The following is a 21,409-nucleotide window of genomic DNA, read 5'->3' as shown; positions in this document are numbered from 1 at the left end:
AAATCAAAGGGCGTGAAAACCAATGTGAACACATCCAGGGTGCCCTGTGTTGGCTGTATTTAATAGGACTTTTGAGATTTATTTCCCATTACAATTTTTCCAGTGGTGGGAAAAAAAAGCTTGATATCTTAAGTTTAGAATACCATTGTCAAATAAAATGCTTAGATTAAGTAGTGCTTTTATAGTTTTCTGGCTCCTTGTTTTTGCAAACATTCAGTAATTTGTTCTCAACAATGTCATCAAGTAATATTCTGTTGTAGTGAGATAAGTCTTTTTTTTCTTAGCCTTGTAACTTTCTTTCATGGAAGGAGTTTTTAAGTACACAGTTGAGGAAAGAAATCTGTAAGGGTAGGTGTTCTTAAAGAATAGAATTTTTAAATGTTTAAAAGCTTCACTTAACCATGTTTAACTGCCCTAATCAGAACTGGTATACATCCGTCCCATGAGTGTGCTTTATTCCCCTTCTCAGAACATAACAACATCATCTTAAATATTCTCTGCTTCTCCAAGGCTTTGTGCATGGTAGATAGTCTATAAATGTTTGTTTAATGAATAAATGAAAGAACAGCAACATAACTTACATATACTGTTAGAAATCTTTATCTTAGCTGCCTTTAGCGGTTAAGCCACTAATATGGATTATGGTAAAACACGTGATAATCGTAACCCAGGAATTGTGGGTCTTAAAGATCATCCATTTCTATGTGCGTATTTGCGTGAAAACTGAAACCCACAGAGCTAGCACTTAGCCACTGTGCCTTACTTTACTCCTTCCAAAATTACTGTGGGAGGGCAAGGGGCCCCAAGAGGAGGAGAAAGAGAGGCATGCTGAAAGGGAGGCAGCAGGAGGAAAGCGAAGTGGGAGGATTGGATTTGGGAATGAAACACAGTGAGAGTAAAGGAGAGAGAGAGAGATCTAATGAAAAAGTACCTGAGCAGAAGATACACAAGCTCTGCGGTCGTGTCTACAAAGGCAGCCGGCTGCTTGCTTAGCTTTCTGAGGCTCGGGGCTGGGGAGGCGGGGGTTGTGGCTCTGCACCTGCCCTGTGGCTCTTCCCCTCCACCAGGCTTCTCTATTCAGACCCTTCTCCAAACCGCAGGCTTTTGACAGCAGCTCTCTACTGGGGACTTGCACATTTAAACTACCCCATATCCCTTCTCGGAGCTGCAGAGTCATATATTTAACTGCCTCCTCTGGATCTTGCCTTAGATGTCCAGTAGAAATATTAAGCCTAACGTGAACAAAATAGAATTCTTGATTTCAAACCCCACTTCTGCCCCATCTCCAAGCCATCTCCCCATCCCCTGGTTGCCCTTGCCGGAAAGGTAGCCATTACCTTCGATTCCTTTTCTTCGTGAGACCTCACATTGGCTCCATAGCTATGCTTTGTCCTTAGTCTCTTTCCCCAGGAGGCTTGTTGAATGTGACCACTTCTCTGTGCACCACGGCTATGGCTCCTTCACAACCCACAGTCACCTCTCAGCCCACCTCCTACAGAGGTCCCCTCAATCATCCCCCAAACTTCACTCTCATCCTGTTTTTTCCTCTGTCTTTCACAGAGCAGCCAAGACGATCCTTTTAAAGTATACATCAGATGGTGCCAGTGGAATGTACCAATCCCTCTTTTCCCCAAATCGCTCCCCACTCCAAACAGTACAAAATCCCAGCTCCTTACGCGGGTTCGCTGACACTGTGGGTCTTGTCTCTGCTGCTCCAACTTCATCTCCCCTCACTTTCCTCACTTCTTTCTGGCCACTTCTTTGTTTTCTTTGAGCGCCTGTGGCTCATTCCCATCTCGAGGACTTTGCAAATTCTGTTCTTGCTGTTTGGAGAGTTCATTCCCAGAATCTTTGCATTCAAGTTTCAAGTTGAATGCCTCAGATCTTCTCAGATGATCTCGATCTAAGCTAAAGTGGTGGAGGGTGTACAGGGGAGCAGTGTGCTTATTTATGTGTGTGTCTGCATGTCTGTCTGTCTTGTCTGTCTTCCGTATTAGAGTGTTCCACGAGCAGAGGAGCCCTTTTTGTTTGTTTTCAGTGGACTGTCTATAGCACATGAAAGAGTGTCTAACACATAGTAAGTGCTCAAGGAATGTATGTTAAGTGATTACAAAGGGCTTGTTAATACATGCTAAAATAGCTAACAACAAAAAAAGTTCCACAGTGTGTGGTCTTTCCAGTTTTGTTTATCTAAACTAACTACACTTATCCATTAACTAACTGCATTCATCCATTATCTGTCCATATCACTTTGTGTACGGATAGATAATGCTAAAACATTGTGAAAACTTTGCTTTTCTTGTGTAAGGCAACTATTCCTTAATTGTTACACTATGAGTTTGTTTGGCCAGCTATTGTTTCATAGCCACTGCAGAGAGTATATATAGGCTGAATTGAACAACATTTTTATGAATTCCCAATTGATAGAATCCAGATTAATGACGCTTTGCTGTACAATATGATAAAAAATATTTTTATTTTGCTGCAATGTATGACAGTAAAAAAACAACTGTGCACAGGCTTCTAAAAAATCTAAATATACATAAAAAGTCAAAATAATTATCCTAAGAGAAAATAAAATTTTTATAGACTTACTGTCTTTTGAAAATTTGTTTTCTTATAGATTTGCTTCCTTGTTCGTTCATTGACAATGCTGACAAGATGCACTTACAAGGGGGCTGCATACAGTGAAGGAAGTTGTTACATTTCTTAAAATGACATCAATTTTTATCCTCTGGCATTGGGAAAAGGCAGCATTTTCTCTGGGAAATGACAGCAGCAGCAGCAGCAACATAACAATGGAAAGTAAGACACATTTTAACCCTGAATAGCTGTTAAAATGGTACTCATGCTAAACAGCTCTTCAGAGTTTCAGATATTTTCCATAGAGTCTCCAGTCCTTTAGGCCAGTTCAGTGCTACTTACCTAGTGTCTCCTTCATGGAGCTGATGCTTTCAAAGGGAAAAGTCAAAGTGAAGGGAATTTTAGGGCACACAAAGCCAGACTGTAAGCCAGACTTCAGTTTCGATGGCTTGCTATTGTGTGATTTTTTGGTGGAAATCTGACTGCATTTTGAGTTAACTGCTTGAAGCTGTTCGGGGAGCAACAAACTTGGGTTAGCTGCCAGAGCAGTTGGGAACCGAACGATGAGGACATTCGTTCATCAGAAATTCACAGGACACCTTCTAGCACATAGCGCTAATGCGAATCATAGGACAGCTCGGAAAGTAACTATAAGGCAAGGCCTTGCCACGTGGAGCCTCTAGCTTCTAGAGAGAAATGGAAGCTGAAACAACCAGGTGCCCGTTCCCAGGAAGAGGTACAGGTGGATGATAGCAAATAGGCAACAAAATGCGATTCTCTCCCATTTTAAAAACACTCTCATTTGGAAAGAGGAGAAACTTGAAAAATTTTTGGTAATTATTTTCTGGAACAAAGTTAGGACATAGACCCTGATTTTCTTTTCTGTTTTCTAAATTGGTTTATGTGCAAATCATTGGATTTCAATATCCATTTAACTATTATAGTTACTCTTTTACAGAAAATAATAAGTGAAAACAATCTGGACTGTTTCCAAGAACATACCACTTGCATGGCACTAGAGGGATCACACTCGTGATTTTTTTCTGTCAAAGCATTCTTGGAAAAGGATACAGTATTTCCAGCTTTCATTCTAATAAACGGGACAGCACATTGCTCTGTTTCCTTTTCCTTTGAAATGACAGGTGTTTCTCTTCACGGAGAAACATAACCTGTTTTGAATGGACCGCTGCTCTCCGGCCTCCTCAGGCTGCTCTCTCACAGCTCAGAGACCCTCACTCAGGGCCCAGCTAGCACCTGCCCTGTGCCCCACAGCTATGCTCGCTCCTGTGCCCCCCCTTTCGGTACACCACTCCCTCGCAGGGAGTGTCTGGAAGGAGAATGTCCAGGTGAAGTTTAAATTCCTTCCAGTGGTATTTCTAACCAAAAGGGGGAACCTTATCAACTTAAGCAGATGTCCAGATGAAGGCATTTATATTGTATTCCAAGATGTTACTGGCAGAAATGGTTCATGTTTTGCACATTTCCCATAACTGTTTTTATGTCTGTCTCTTTCTCTTTATCCCTCTTTGTACTCTCCCTTCTCTTTCCTCCTCACCTTCCCCGCCACCATGTGCCACCCCCCCCCCCGTTAAGACATTTTTTTTGAGCCTGGTGAAAACACATTTCAGATTTTATTTATTCATTTATTTTTTCTTTTTATTTGGTTACGTCGGATCTTAGTTGTGGCACACAGGATCTTCATTGCAGCATGTGGGATCTTTCATTGCGGTGTGCAGGCTTAGTTGCCCTGCGGCATGTGGGATCTTAGCTCCCCGACCAGGGATCGAACCCACGTCCCCTGCATTGGAAGGTGGATTCTTAACCACTGGACCACCAGGGAAGTCCCCAGATTTTTTTATTGAAATTACCCACCAGTGATTAGATCTGACATAATTTGAGAACCTCCCCAATGTTTCCATCCAAAGTTTAATGTTCTCTAGAATGTTCTTCGTGTTCAGTGGCACAACAGAATTGATATTAGGCTCCATTCAGATACAAACCCAGTCTTACCTGGAGTGATTGACAATTGTAGACCTGTACTATGAAATAATTTCTTTTCAGGGCACTATCTGTGTAATGGGTTGATTGACTCATTCAATAACTTTTTAATGTGCAGACACTATTCTAGGCGCTTGGAGTACATCACTCAACACAACAGACAAAGATCCCTGCCTTGTGGAGTTGACATTCTGATGGAGAGAGACAGGGCTTATACAATAAACATAACATATGAACAAGCTAACTTATATGATAGAAAGTGATAAAGTATTTTGAAGAAAAATAAAGAAGTACAACAGGCCAAAGGAGATCAGGAGAATGTGGGGCGGAGGTGGGGGTAGTTTACAGGATTAAACGAAGAGGACTTGGTAAGTCTCACTGAGAAGCTGAGATCTGAACAAAGACTTGTAAGAGTGAGGAAATTGGCCAAGCAGCTCCCTGGGGGAAGAGCAGTCCAGAGAGTGTGGACGACTAAAGCTAGTGTATGCCTGGGGTGTCCAGGAGCAGAAAGGAGGCCTTGTGGCTGGAGCAGAGGTGTGACGTCATGAAGTCAGAAAGGCACCAGGTCCCCAGATTACATGGGGCCCTGCTGGCCTTTTTAAGGACCTTGACTTTTATATGGAGCAAAATGGTGAGCTCCTGCGTGGTTCTGGAGAACGATGTGATCAGACTTAGCATTTTAGAAGGAAAACCCTGGCTGCCGTGGGGTTGAAATAGACTTTGAATGATAGTAGACCTGGGAGAGGAGGCAAAGATAGAAGTGAGGACACCTGTTAGGAGACTAGTGGGAGGTTGGATTTTTAGGATATCTTGGCGGCAGGGTCAACAGAATTTCCCAATGGATGGGAAGTGGGGCGTGTGAGAGGGTGGAACCAAATGTAATGCTAAGGTTTTTGTCACAAAGAAAACCTAATAGTCAAAGGGTTCAAGTCTAGGTTTAAGTGTAAACAGCCAAAGGGAGCACAAGGTTTTTAAAAATTTAAGTAGTGGAGGAAGGGGACAAGACGGATCCCGGTTTCAAGCTGCTGTCCCTTCCCCCTTCACAGCTGGATTCCAGCAGAGGAGTCTTCCCAGCCAGGGCCTGTGCACCCCCCTTTCCTGATGCCTAGAACTCTCTTCTCCAAGCTCTTTGCATAGTTGGCTCATTTGCAGGCTGTAGTCCCCAGAGAGCTCTTCTAGGCCACGCTCCCTACTGTAGCTGTACTTCCGCTCAACTCTGCTAGTTCTCTGTTTCGTTGCCTTTATTGCGCATGTTGCCTCCACAAAGGGGAGCGTATTTGCTCTCCACTGTCGGTCTTCCTCTCTGGAACGTGCACTCTGTGAATGCACAGACCTTATCACTTTTGCTTGGTGCTGTATCTCCGTTATCTAGAACAGTGTCTGCCACACAGCAGATAATCAGTATTGGGTGAAGACCAAGTCTTGATATTACAGGAAGTCAATAAATATGTATTAAATCCCTACAGGAAACACCCAGAGTCACTGGGTAGGGTTTAAGGGAATATTTGCAAGTAGCATATTTGGGCAAAAAATGAAAACATGAAAGTAAATAACATACAGACAACTAGGTAAAGGAACACCACAAGGCACTCTACTATATGATTTCTTGGCAAATGATAAGAAGGAAAATGAACGAGATTTATGGAGGGAGCAGAATTTAAAACTGTAGAATTATTGATCTTCAGAGGTAAAGGGACTAGCCCAGCAGCACACACAGGTAGAAGTCTTTGCTGCATCTCATTGAACGTTCTCCAAGCATTTCCAAGAACACAAATCATGTTATCATCTGAAGCAGTATATTCTCATCTTTGGATATTCTAATTATTAGAAGGCTGTTTTTCGTAACATGCATAGAGAAATAAGGCGTATGGACTGGGCTGGGAATGATTATTTGGCAGGGGAAGGTGTGGGCAGAGACCCAGAGCTAAGTTGGGGCCAGTGAATAACAGTGAACAGGTCTCTACATGGGAGGACCGGGTAGAAAATAATTATCTCCTATTTCTTTCAGATTGCCACAGAGAGAAGGGTCTGACAAGAGTAGAATTAGCTTCATAGATGATGGACCAGAGCAAGACCTGACATCATTTTTTTTACCTACTTAGGACAATTAAAGCTCCCATTAAAAATTTAAAAATTCTACCTCTGCCAATAAAGCAGCCCGAGTTAAATATCCAGGCAAATCCGAAACTGCTGATGCCAACAAGATTTTTTTTTTTAATAAGTAAAGCATCAAATTATAGTGAGAAATGTAGTCACTTATACTTCTGGAGCTCAGACGAATTCTAAGTAGGAGGCTGAACTTTGCTTGCCTGAGGAAGAAAGAGAAACACTTTTAGAACAGTAATAATTTTTTAAATATATAGTTCTGAAGTCATTTCCTTCAGAATGTGTAAAAGCCTGTGGATGGTGGGATTAATTTGGAACTAATTCAAGCACTGTCTTTAGAGGTTGGGGCTTATTAAAGAGATTTGCCTCCAGATTTGAAGTCATGTGACTGTTGGACTCTCTCTGGCCGAGGGAGACTAACTCAGTCACCGAAAAGCTAACATCTAGGAACCCACAGCAGCAACAGTCTTCCAGATGACTGTCCTCCTTTATATTCTTCCAAATGCTGTAATTTGTTTTAGAATGGACCATTACCAGGTTTCATTTTTCGCCCTGAAATTTTGAAGACCAGACAGCACTTCATCTAATCAAAACTACTCAGAAGTTTGACCAACCTTAGACAGTTGCAAATATCAACAGTAAACCTTTCATGTACAATAGTCAGAGTAATCCTTGGCTGATGTCAAGGACGGGATTCCCCTAGGGAGAGAAACACTGCTTTAGAAATCAAGGGGGAAACTAGAGGGTTTAATATTTCAACCAGAGTATTTTCAAACTAGCAGAGAAGAAAGTCGAGCTACTTTATATGATTGAATGCATTTCAGGTAAATCGAAGTGAAATCAAGTCCAGGATATTGTCCAAGGAGAATATCAAGTTATTTTAAAGGTAAAAATCCATCCAGAATATCTACAATCAGGAAGAAAAAAGGAGAAGTTAGAATTTAACTGTCTACGTGAGAAGCTTGACATCTTAGTGATTAGAAGATCCAGGATGGGAATCCCTGTGATGCCCCAGGAATGAAACAGAATCTTTTGAATGTATATGTATAACTAATCCCCAGTGTTAGAGGCCAAGTTCACTACCTTCTGGGCTTTATTCTCTTATCTGCCAAGTGAGTCAGGATGGGGGACAGGTTGGATTAGGGAATCTCTTAGGTACATTCCAGTTCTCAAATTGGAATCAATTAGATGTGTGTTAGTGGAATTCTGACTGTTTCTCATACTTGTTTTATTACAAGAGGTCCTGTGAACTTCTATGTGTAGGTTCAGAGAAAAGTGAGGTACATGGAGAAAATGGTTTCTGCTTTGAAAACATGCCCAAGATTTACCCAAAGAACCTCTTGAGAATGTCATTGGATTTTCACATTGGTATTGTTTGCTTAACCTGGCTTTTCTAATGTGCAGATGTCCAGAGATTTCCCAGGAAAGAGAAATAAAATGCCCTTGGGGGGAAGTTAAAAGCAAATCTCACCGTTTGCATGGCTGTGATTTGACACTGGCTTCTTTAGATCCCTGAATGTGGGATGCAACTTGGCTTTTCCTCCTTCTACTTCCAGTATGTCCCTCCCTCTTCCTTCATGTGAATTCCTTCCCTCTTCCCTGTTTACAAGAGGATCATTCTTGTCCGTCCTGCGGCTCTACTAGCATCTCTCTGTCTCTCAAGCTTCTGTTGATCCATTAGTCAGGTTTCTCCTTCAGAAGAACTGCAGCCAATATTGATCTTTTTGTACTCCTGTTTCACATGATTTAGCTCTGAATATCATATTACCTATTGCTTTATTTTTTTTCCTCCTTATCGCCCCTCAACTGGTTATCTACTTCTTGAAGATAGGATCCTTCTTTAATATATTGTATATCTACATAGAGCAGCGGTCCCCAACCTTTTTGGCACCAGGGACCCATTTCATGGAAGACAATTTTTCCACAGACGGGAGCTGGGTTGGGGGGATGGTTTCGGGATGATTCAAGCGCATTACGTTTATTGTGCACTTTATTTCTATTATTATTACATTGTAATATATAATGAAATAATTATACAACTCGCCATAATGCTGAATCAGTGGGAGCCCTGAGCTTGTTTTCACTTGGCACTCACTAATAGGGTGTTTTGTTTTGTTTTGTTTATAAATTTATTGATTGATTTATTTTTTGGCTGCATTGGGTCTTTGTTGCTGCATGTGGGCTTTCTCTAGTTGTGGCGAGCGGGGACTATTCTTCTTTGTGGTACGTGGGCTTCTCGTTGCAGTGGCTTCTCTTGTTGCAGAGCACAGGCTGTAGGCACGCAGGCTTCAGTAGTTGTGGCACACAGGCTCAGTAGTTGTGGCTCATGGGCTCTAGAGCGCAGGCTCAGTAGTTGTGGTGCATGGGCTTAGTTGCTCCGCAGCACATGGGATCTTCCCGGACCAGGGCTCGAACCCATGTCCCCTGCATTGGCAGCTGGATTCTTAACCACTGCGCCACCAGGGAAGTCCCACTGATAGGGTTTTGATATGAGTCTGCAAGCGATTTATTATGGTGTCTGTGCAGTCAAACCTCTCTGCTAATGATAATCTGTATTTGCAGCCCCTCCCCAGCGCTAGCATCACTGCCTCAGCTCCACCTCAGACCATCAGGCATTAGATTCTCATAAGGAGAGCACAACCTAGACCCCTCGCATGCGCAGTTCACAGTAGGGTTCACGCTCCTATGAGAATCTAATGCCGCCCGCTGATCTGACAGGAGGCGGAGCTCAGGTGGTAATGCGAGCCTTGGGGAGCGGCTGTAAGGGCTAAGTACAGATGACACTCGCTCGCTCACCCACTGCTCACCTCCTGCTGTGAGGCCTGGTTCCTGGTTCCCCCTGATGTAGAGTATAGCCTCGTATTTGGCTGTTTTCTGCAGGAGCCTTGATTTTCTTTTGGAACCTCATTCTCAGAGTTCTGAAAGCCAAAATGACATTCTGAAATCTGTTTTAACAGCTGTCAGCCACTGGTATAAATGTAATGATCAGTTCAAATGATAGTACATTCTAATGCGGTTGTGTGTGTGCATGCACGTGCGTGTATGTATCCCTTTATAATAAAAGCACCAATTTTTGTCATGTACTTCTCTTGGGAGCACAGTGGTACTCCACACTTCCTGGGTGTAATGGAAGTGTGTATCTTATAGTTGACACCACTCTGGAAGGTCCTTGTGTAAGGAAGGAAAAGGAAGCAGCAGCTTGGGGAAGAGACTGTAGGAGACATGGTCAAAGATATTCCAGCACACAAGGGGCTCCTTTTCTTTCTTACACAGAAGATTTTATCTTTTTTTTCTAATGATCAAGTAGGACTGGGATGTGGATTGCGGTGTACTTTTTAAAGTGGAATTTCTTATACTTTATTATGTTTTATTAAAACGTTTACATATTTTCTGTCCCATTATTCGTAATATACTAGTAGTTGGGCTTGGCTAGCCTATGATGCAATAACAAATAAATCTTGAAATCATGAGGGTTTAACAAAACAAATGTTTATTTTTCTCTCATGTCACAATTGAAGGATTGGATGCTTTCCTCAATGGCTCTTCATATAGGGACTTGGGGACCCAGTGATGATCTTCCAGTATATTCCAGAAAAGAGTCTGCCTGCTCCACTCCCGTATACAAGGAGTATATAAAAAGTTTCTTGATGAATTAAAGAACTAACAGCGTGAATTCTCTTTTATTCATGCAGATTAACTATACTTCCTGTCCCCCAAACCCCACCCACCCACATACACACACGAGTGTTTTCACTCATCGTATCTGTTCACTGTTAAATCATAATTGCAAAAGAGAGTGAGCTTGGAACAACAGGACTTCTGGAACATAGCACATGGGTGTGTAATCCTAAAATGAAATTTGCATTCTGAGAAACTTAAGACTTGCAATAACTGGCCTTTTCTTCGTTCCAACCCTCGTAGTGCCCAACACACGTCAGTGACGCAATCAATATTTGTGGAGCAAATGAACTCAAAACTTTCCTTAGCTTTGCCTTTACCTTGGAGCTAATTTGTTTTTTTACGTTACCTGTCTAAAAATCTTCCCTGTCATTTCCTGTCCCTGCCCATATTTGCAGTGAATGCTTTGAAACAGAGATTTGGACTTCATCTGTTGTAGCTTGACATTAAAAATTGGAGTTAAGGAATGTTTTCCAAATTCAAGAATTTACCCTTTTTGGGAACTGACATGATGTGACTTTCCTAATGTAAGTAGAAACTTAATGAAAGCATCAAATATGTAAACTGCAAAGATTTAAAGAAGAGAAATAGATTAAAGTGACTGAAGATAGTTACTGAGTTAAAATCCATTCAGTGGCATTTTTCAAATGTCACCTGAATCACTATAGAGTCATTTCGGCTGCTTTCAGTATCACAGCCTTAAGGTTGATGCAGTATAGGGACAGTAAAGATACGGTGTAAATTGTGAACAAAGGAAAAAAGAATTTTATTTGTTTATGGTTTAAATAGACTATTTCTGAGCAACTTTTCACTCGAATGACCCTTATCAAGTGGTGGTTTTTTTAGAGTAGAGAGGGGAGCTTGCAAAACTGTAAATCAGGCAATCTACATTCACAGTTTGATGATCAGCAAATCACTTATTCATTTGCTAGAGTAAAGCGGATTCATGAAATCAATAAGTTGGTTATTCATTATGCCAGATACTTTTTTTTTTCCCCTTTTGAAGAGTCCATAGAGCAAACACTTAACATTTCACTGAGCTAAAAAAATGAGAGCATATTTCTAGCAAACGTCTTCAGCTTCCTTTACCTTGTGTTTCTGTCTTGTTGAGAAATGCTCAAGGCAAGTCATCACCATTGGTGTGAGATCAGTGGATGGTTATATTAATGTTAGTGATGGGGACTTTCTGCAAACATTTGTGAAAACGGGCATGCTGTAAACCGGTTAGGGATGAGTTTAATTTTTACATTTGTGAATTAAGGACTGAAGTTTCTTATGTATTTTAAGAAAATAAAATGTTACCTTGTTGCTTTGGCGGTCACACAATGGAATTGGGTTCATATAACCAATTTCCATATAAAAGTTAAGAGTTTCCATGATGAATTTCAGATCAAGGTATTAATTTGCATACATATCCATCCTAACTGCAGATTATTAGGGGCTCCAAATGTTTCCTTCTGAAATGCACTACCTTCTTGGCCTTGCCTCTTGCTGTTTTGTATTTTTGAGGCTGAGGAACATGCACATGATCTGCTGCTTTAAAATTAACTGTGGAAATATGCTCTGGAGGGATTCTTTGGTCATGTACATTTCACTATACCTGAAATATGTTTGCTCTTGGGTAATGAATGAATTGCAACTATGTTGCAGTATGATGCTGTGCAGTTGATTATTTTGGATTTAATGAAGAAGAGACTCTGTCAGATGGTTCCTCAAAATGAAAACTCCACTCTGCTCCACGGGTGAACTTTTTCATAATGTAAAGCTATAAAATCGAGAGTTTTGCTGTGGAACAGATACTAAGCATGATGCTGATTCTGAGCTGTCCGGACACACCTGAGCTTGTTGAAGAAATGAAAACAACAGATTTCAAGTCTGCCCTGGTTTACCTAAAAAGGGAAAAGCTTGAGTCTCTGTCATGCTCGGCCAAAGTCAAAATTCAGACTAACATTATTTAGCCCCTTTGTAGCTGTTCTCTAGGTATAGTCCTACTATCTATAGATTTGTGAGAAAAACAAAATGTTGCTCTTAAGACTTGAAATGTTTATTGAGAAAATGAAGGGAGCTGGATATTTTAAATATCTTCTTCTTTTCTATTTTTTTAAAAGACCTTGTAATTTCTCTGTTATAATGAATGTTACAAGAAGTCTTGTGTGTGGGAAAGCTTAAAATACATACGCAAAATAAGTAGAAAAGAGGGAATAACCGTCTTCAACGTGTCTAATGTTCTGAAGGCTGCATGGTGTGCAGACACCTGCAGTCTTAACCACCTGTAAATTCCTCTGATTCTCCTTAACACTGTGCAGTTGTTCAGACTGCTTATGGTTTTAATGGCTTCTGTTATTGTTCTTCTGGGGAGAAATCTTTTTTTCTAAATATCAGATTAAGTAGTCACTACCTGATTTGAATAAATGGAGCCAGAAACATCCTGACAGTGTACCAAACAAGACCTGTGTGTATAATGTGAGTTCTTTCTTTTCAATTTTAGAATCAACCTTGTCCTATGTTAGGCAGCTGGAGGCAAGAGTAAGACAGCTGGAGGAGGAAAATCGCATGCTGCCCCAGGTGGGTGACTTCCAGAAGCTCATAGCTAGTCAGTGTCATTTGAGTTGTAGCATTTTATGTGGAATTTAAAGTCTCAGTTACATGATAGAAATCATTTTGTCAACAGCCATTCATCAATATAGAGCGTGATTACTTTCCGTAATTAACCCCTTACCCATCATACTGTCCGGATTCTTAAGTGTGATACTAAAGGGCACAGATGTCTAAAACATGAATGTAAAATCATTTTGAAAGGAAGAAGAAAGAGAAAATGAAGAGAAGTAGAAAGTGCTTTGATGGTACTGCTCGCATCCGTCATGCATGTTGTTGGTGAATATAGGGAACGGACTCTCATTTAAATGGAAAATGTGCTCCTTTATGAGCTAGGGAAAGCTGCGGGTAGTTTGAAGAGTTCATATTTTAATTAAATGAGTACTTTCTAAAATTCTTTGTGATGTAATTGAACTCTTTCAGTGCAACAAAGCAATCACAGTAATTGACAGTTTTTACTTTGGGGCTTAATTTTTTTTCCCCGATGAATGTAGAATGGCACTTTTTCTGGGATTTAACGCCTTGCCATGTGTTTTACTGTAAAAACTTTTTCCACGGGCTGATACCTTGGTGAGAATGATGTTGGTTGAGGTCGTGGTTCTTGGGAAATGTTTTGCCGAAGAGTTGAACAAATCTACTCATTCTAGCTTGGTTTCCTTGACAGCCGGGTAAACAGTAATGTCTTTTAATATGTCATAAAAAGGAGTCTTCTCAGCATTTAGTCGCTAGTGTTCTTTCTACATTCTGGTGACTATTTCTATTTCATAAGTGACTAAGAGAAAATTAAACCTCAAACAGCTTAGTAAACAGTTTAAATGTCAAGACAAAGACTGTTTATAATTCAGGAGAAGACATATAAACATTATTACAAAGACTTAATTAATGCAAAGGCTTTGGAAAGATATTTTAGGTCTTTTTAATCTTGTTTCGCTTTTAAACTAGTTTTGCCCACTGATGATGATTTGAGCTGTCAGGTACTGCATGTGGGAATGCCTCTCTCTTTCTTCCACTGGCCAGCCATCCAGATAGAAATCACGAGATTAAATGAAATTAGTCTATTTCTCACCCTTCTCAAACTGTACATATGTCAATGCTCATGATGACGGAAAGGATTGTTTGCATTATGAAATAAAATACTACTGGTAGAGTATTTTCCTGTGCTCTTCTACACTTTTCATTTTTTAAATTTCTTTGCTGTTTTCCCTTTTATATTGGATTCAGAGTATGACTGTGCTAATACCCTTAACGGACAACATCTAATGTCTCTGTTCCAAGAAGCCTAAAAGATGTAATTATTTTATATACGGTTATACCATCTCTCAGGCAACTGGGAATGTAAGTGACAAGAAAGAGGGAAAAAAGAGATAATGTTTCTTGGTTTTTCTCTGAGTGAGAATTGAAACTCATACCGAGTATTGAATGAGTGCATGTGTGCTGTCTTACTGAAAAAGAGGCACAAAAATAATTATAAGATTGATTTTTAAAAATCTGTGAAAGTGAGTGTTAGAGTCCTTGAAAGGGAAATCAGAAGAGTCCTCAACTATACTTGATATGTGTGTGCATATTTAAATGCTTGCGTAGTTAAGAGTAGAAGAGATTAAACCGCTTTCCAAATTAAACTATTTTCTCCAAAATTCGTATAATTTTAAATGCATTGCTATTTTTTATCTAAGAAGATTGTTGTTGTTGTTTTTGTTTTTCCCCACAAGAAATGGCTAAGAAAGACCATGTTTTATTGAACTTAAGATGTTATTGATGTGAGAAGCACCATTATCATGTGTACTATTCAGAAAGAAAAAAATGTCAATTATACCATGTCCAATTCTTGCTGATTTCAGTGATGATAAAATGGAAAAACAATGTTTTAGAATTAAACAGCTCTTTACGTGTCCAATGCACTTTAATGCAAAGAAAATCTGTTGTTTGAAATATGTTATTGGACTTATGCAACGAATATCTATCTCAGTTCATAAACATTATTTCTGTTAAATTTCTGTATTTGAGAGCATTGCCTTCATTTATAGCTAAGAGATATGATAGAACCACAGTTTGCAACTACTTGTATAAACACAACTGAAATGAACAGGGACAGTAGGTGAGATCTGAGGATGGAAAACAGTAAATGGACCTTAGAGCAGTGGGAATCATGTCAGGTGAATCCTCGTGGAACTCTGAGACTTGGGCCGACTAGCACAAAGACATATGTAGTTTATTCTTAGATGTTTATTGGTACTAAAACAAATAATTGTGAGATTTCCCTGCAGAAAGGATTTATGACTGCATGATGTGAGCTGATTTGCAAGGTCAGTTCAATGTGACAAGTTGACATCCTTGCATAAATTAGTATCAGTATCTGAACACTTGATTTCCAATTATAAGAGCTTGTTCACGGTGCCTTGATTAGAAGGTATTATTATTTTTTTTTTTTAGAAGGTATTATTTTTTTACTCCCAAGTTTATAAAAATATGTCCACTTGTCTTTGGATAAACAGTAATAAGAATATAGTTGGCAATTGGAATTCCAAGTATATCAGATATCTTTTGTGATATCTGTAGCAAGGTCCTTTGCTGTTAGTTTAGTATTTAGACTAATTACATAAAACCTTTTCCTGGATGAAGAAATGTCCTTAATGCTTACTTTCATTCCTTATATAAAACTGTGTATAATGAACAGAAAGTCACAGCTTTGCTCTAGAAATACATATTTAAAGATAAACAGGATGAGTGTCCTAAATGCTTGTGGATATCCTTCTGGTTAGGTGCAAAGGCTTCCATTTCTTGATGTGTAAATGACAAGGTTCCTCCCAGCTCTTGTATTTCATAGGCCTAAGTGTAATTAAAGCTTGGGTCCAGTCTTATACCCATGCGAAGTTACCAGGTCCCAGAAAGAAGGGGTTTTTTTTTAGAAAATAGATAGGAAAGTGCAGTGAAGATTGAGTTTGGTTCTGTCTGGTGGGGAAGAGGAGCTCACAGAAGGCATGGATGAAATGTCAATGTGGATGCCACGGCCGATCAGCACCTAGTAAGCACAGAGCTCTCGGCTCTGCCGCAGCCTTTGCAACATCCTCCAAGGATCACTGAGCTACGCTGTACGTCAGTTAGGAAACGCAATATTTCAAAGGTGTCTTAAAGTCAGAACAGTCTCATTAATTTCAGAAAATGCAGTATTATTTGCTAGGTATTATTTGAAAAGAAAATGCCTTTTTACTTGTGTTTTTATTTTGCGAGGAAGACAACATGAGGTCTACCCTCTTAACAGATTTTTAAGCGTTTAATACAGTATTGTTATCTACAGGCATGATGTTGTATTTCCGATCTCCAGAACTTACTCATCTCGCGTAACGGAAAGTTTATACGTGCTAATTAGTGACTCCCCATCTCTCCCTGCCCCTCTCCTAGCCCCTGGCGACCACCACTCTGCTCTTGGCTTCTGTGAGTTTGACTGTGTCCGACACCTCATATATATAAGTGGAATCATGGGGTATTTGTCCTTCTGTGGCTGGCTTATTTCTCTTGCCATAATATTGCCGTTTGATCCAGCAATCCCACTTCCAGATAGTCACCCAGAAGAACTGCAATCAGGATCTCAAAAAGACATTGAAACTCCTGTGTCTATTGCAGCACTATTAACCATAGCCAAGATGTGGAAGCAACTTTAAAGGTACATCAACAGATGTAGAGATAATGAAAATGTGGCATAAACATATAATGGATCATTATTCAGCCTTTTGAAAAAGAAGGAAATCCTGCCATATGAGACAACAAGGATTAACCTTGAGATGCTTTTTTGAAAGTTGGTATAAGTGATCACTAAAGATAACCTAGACCTGGGATATTATCTTCCTTGAACACATAAACTAACATGAACATTTTTTACAGATTACATTTAAAAATATTTCACACGATTGCATCTACCCTCTCATAATACATACCTGTAATGCTAAAACTGCTCAGACTGGTCTGTCAGCTCCACTGTGTACATATTTAATACAATATGAACCCTAAATGAAGACTGTGTGTTACTTAAATAAATGTAGCTGCTAGCTATGAAATTTTGTTAACTTTCAAATCCAATGAGGTAAAGTCACCCACAATGTCATAAGTAAGCATTTATAAATTACAGACCTGAGATGGTGTAAAGCTGTAGTTGTAAAGGAACTTCATATCAAATTTAAAAGCAACATTTCTATCTCAGGTATTCACAAGCTTGCTCTGGATAAAAAGGCATTAATTTTCAAATCTGACTAGAACCTGACATATGAGATTGGACAATCCCCTCCCTTAGAAAAAGCATATAAGGTTCACAGAGTCTGGGAGTATAGTCCTGGGCAGACAGCTGATTACAGACAGACCCAGGCTAAGACACAGGCCTATTCAGTGTTCCTTCTAGTGTACACGCAGTGCCCCCATCAGTCATTTCATACCATTAACTTACTTCACTGGAATTAAGCTGCTAAATTTATTTTTATCTCATTGTCAAATTGTTTTTTTAACCCTTATCTTAAAAATTAACATTGGATCTGCTTAGCCGTCTAAGATTTGTTAGACGTTTATTCTATTCCTGCTTTTAAGGGAAGTATTGTTCTTCAAGCCGCAGTATCGTAAATGAAAGAAAAATGCATTTTAGAGCCTTCTCGTCCCTGACGTGTTTCCCACATACTTCAGAATCATAAAGTTTTATTGTACAAACCCACAGACCCATATCTGCATGAAAATTCATACTTAACAGAATGTGGTCAGAGAAGGTCTTTCCGTTCGATGATTTGGAGGTAGGTGGGTAGGGAAACATAGATACGGTAGTGGTTTTCAAGGCGTTTCCCAGTGACATTTGATATTTTAGCCTAAATTCAAAACCCTTGCTTGGATCTCTCTGCTCATTCCATTGTCCTTTTCTTGATGGTCACAAAGGTTTTTTTAATCCAGACCTAGCCAATATGTTTATGTGCTATGTCTGCAATGCAGTCTGTTCAAGGAGAGAATATCTTAAAGTGGATAGTGAAGAATATCTGATGATTTTATTATAAATAATACTATCCTTTGAAGACATCAGTTACTTTTCAGATACAACCATAAGGTAAAAGCTAATATTTTTAAAGCTATTTTCACCTATCTTGTTTTGAGTTTGGAGTTTGCTTTATGGAGAGGGCTAAAGACAAGAAGCAAGCAGTTTGCTGTAAATCCAAAGCCAATTAAGTACATTTGCTACAAGTCTTACTGGGAAACCTGTCTTTTCCTCTCATACTCTGGCACCGATATCTGCTTGGAAAGCACTGTGTGTCCTTTATGCCTCAGAGACCCTCTCCAGAACAAACCACCCACCTCCTGAGACCAGGGTTTTAGAGCACGTTTTCCAGCATCAGCGTAGGTGCCTGGTGTCCTATGCCTGCCCTGTGCTGTGGGTTCAGCAAATGTGTTAGAAAGGCACTGGCAACTTGGAGCACCACTGAGTGGGCCCTTTTCAGCAAGTGTTTCTCTGTCTGTTGTGCTAGCACACACACAAGAGTCTAATTTTAGGAGTGGAAATGAAAAATCTCCCTCTCGTGTAATTCAGTTGCAAGGTGGCCTCAACAATGCGGTCTTTCAGTGCACTGGGAAAGAGACAGAGCCATTTTCAGAGCAGTTCCTGAACAAAGGAAAGAAGCTGTCACCATTGCCAGAAGTGCTGAGGGAGGGTACCCAGGAGCTGAAGAAATCGAGCCCCTCACTTCCATGGCAACACACCCCAGGTCCAGCATCTCATCTCGGAAAAGCTCCCTCACCTGTGTGCTTATGCAGATTGCCGGCGTGCTGGGCAGAGATTGGGGGGGGCGGGGAGGGTTGTTTCTCTCTGATATGTAGATTTCCCTCCTATGCTTTTCCTGTTTTGCTATGGAAGTATTTATTTATTGTGTCACTCTTTCTCCTTTCCACATTTTCTGACTTTATGTTTTGCAAGTCATTTTTGTCTTATCGGGTCATAAATATATGGCTCTTCTACGGTTGGAACTGCTCTGGAAGAAAAATTCAGTAACTATAGCACAAAAGCAGACACAGAGTAGTGCTTTCGAGGATGCTAAGAGCGAATGGTGGTATCCTTCAGTTGTTATTTGCATGGAAATTACCTTTGTGGCACTCATGAGGGGCAACTTGCGCAAAAAAGTTTTTCATGGATAGCAACTCTAATTATGTTGCACAACCTGAGTAGAAGCTGGATGCTACTGAGAGAAGAAATTAGTTACATCCATTAAGGGTTGGTTGCTGCTAGAGCCATATTTGGGGAAAAAATGGACTCCACCAGAGAAATAGTGCTTGTGGATTACAATTTTCTCTAAATCACCATGATTTATATAATTAAAGAAAAGGAAAAAAGCTTTTTCTGTATAGAGTTTTCAAAGGAGATGGGTACTACACAAGTGGTGTGGGTGTATTGGAATAAAAGAGACAGATATGGGAAGTAGGTTGATGGGGGAAATTCATGCTGGAGAACCTAAATACATGGAGACTGGATTAAGGGAAAAGCGAAAATCTATCAGAGAAAATATCAAAGAGAGTAAAGCTCACAGCAAAAATGTCTAAAGCAACATGGAGTCTCTCAGAGTGAAGGGATTTGCAACATTCTTCTGTCACCCCCTCATGCTTAAGGATTCTTGTTTGAGAATCTGCTACATGATGAGAAATCTTATTTCTCATGAGGGAAAATAGGTGAAATAGAAATGCAACAAGCAACATAGCTATACTACTTATTAAACTTATTAATAGAATTATTGAATTTAAAAGGTACTCCACTGTTAGGGACTGTGGTATCAATAATTCATATTTAACAGTGTTGCCTTTTTATAGCTATACTGGTATGTTAGTAATTCTATCACTAGGGCATATTTTTTTAAATGTTGTTTTGATTAGTAGTAGCCATAAAAAAGAGTAGCATTTTTGCTACCTGTCCTTGGCAGAATTTGTCACCAAAAACAATGGGACTCTCTCAGCACAAAGTTTTGCTGTGTAGTAATATCAACTAGAATCATAGGTATTTGAGTGGGAAGCAATATGGAGGAATATTTGGGGAAAATTTGGGATGGAACTACAAGAGAAATTAATGTTGCCTTGTCCTGTAGAAATGGCTCTCTTATTATTTTTTTAATCCAGAGTGGAGTCAAAAATGTTTTATGAGGTAAAGATGAAACAGTCTTCCCTTTTCTTGCTTTTTCTAAGGGGAAGAAAACAGTCTTAGAGAAAGTGGTGGAAAGTACTGTGTAATGTTTGACTTGGGGATTAAATTAAGCAAACTAAATGTAAATACTCTTGAAATATGGATATCAAAAAATGTAAATGATGAAAACCTGGCTTAGTTGACACTCGTAAAGGTGCGGAGACTCCCGTTGGCGCACAGTCTCACTTTGGTCTCCATTTCCCGCTGGAGGTCACTACCTCTCTGACTGATGGAAAAGAGGCATCTGAACTGTGCTGTCCTCCTCTTCTTTCTGGTTCAAACCTTTCCTACAGTGGGGTTTAGGCATTTTTCATGTAAGGGTCTAAACATCTAGTTTCTTTCTTCGCTGTAGCCTGAGGAAAAGGATCACATTTATAACACAATAAAAATTAAAACTGGTGCCTCTTAATAACTGATAGTTACCTATATCAAAATGTAAAGTAGGCAAGTATAAATGTAATATAGTCAATGCCTATACATTGCCTAAGTATAAATACAATATAGATAATAAATGTAGTGTAGGCAAATAATTATATTCTTTGACAAAGTAAGACAGTTTAAGTAAACAAATTTCTAAGTGATTTGAGACTTTCCTAAATTATACTTAAAAAGCTATCATTGTGTGAAAACTAAGCAAAACATAACTAAGTCATTTTTAGAAAGCTGAGACATGGTCAGCCGTGACTGTGGACTCTGTTAATAATCAAGTAATTAAAGGAGTCACTGTGAATATGCTAGAACAAGCACTGAATGGGAATTACAAGAACTAGGACTTGGTCTAAAGAGCTGCTGGACCAGGATGATACGCTAACCTCTGTGATCCGTAAATGTCTTGACTAGAAAAGAGGATTGTCAAAGGTGAGGTGGAAGGTTCTGCTCAGCTCTGCGAATCCATGACTCTTCATCCAGAGAAAGTTTGTTGTATATGTGTAATGTATACACAAGAGAGGTGTGCCCCTTTTAATTTTGATATAAAGTTCCCTAAAACGACAGGTTGGCAGCATATTGGATCTTTTATTTACAGGTGTGTATTTAGTGTGTAGTTATGTCATTGTGGGTTATTCTTCCTCATTGTGTTCTAAAGTTAATAAAATTTCATCAGACAGCTATTAAATTTAAGTAACGTACAGTCTTATGTGTAAATCTTTGAGGCTCATATCATATCAAGTATGCATGTAATGGGGCTCACATACCAGTCTGGGCAGTGTTAGCTATGTATATTTTGAGAGGTAATGTGCAGTCCCCTTATTTATATAAAATTAT

The 21,409-nt window shown here is 39.6% G+C and overlaps 1 protein-coding gene across 4 annotated transcripts in view; it reads left to right on the top strand.

Moving 5' to 3' along the window:
• The window catches only part of CCDC85A (coiled-coil domain containing 85A), a 204,089-nt gene that overhangs the window by 142,516 nt on the left and 40,164 nt on the right, over positions 1-21,409 (top strand). For 2 of the 4 annotated variants that reach the window (XM_060169439.1, XM_060169441.1), the window contains exon 3: positions 12,854-12,930. The exons of the other annotated variants lie outside the window; for them this stretch is intronic. In XM_060169439.1, coding sequence (XP_060025422.1) covers positions 12,854-12,930 — 77 coding nt within the window. The remainder of the gene's footprint in view (positions 1-12,853; positions 12,931-21,409) is intronic. 4 annotated transcript variants of the gene reach the window in all.

Source organism: Lagenorhynchus albirostris, chromosome 13 (assembly GCF_949774975.1).
Source record: "Lagenorhynchus albirostris chromosome 13, mLagAlb1.1, whole genome shotgun sequence".
Classification (NCBI taxonomy): Eukaryota; Metazoa; Chordata; class Mammalia; order Artiodactyla; family Delphinidae; genus Lagenorhynchus; species Lagenorhynchus albirostris.
The sequence above is the reverse complement of the archived record's forward strand: the minus strand, read 5'-3'. Positions and strand labels throughout refer to the sequence as shown.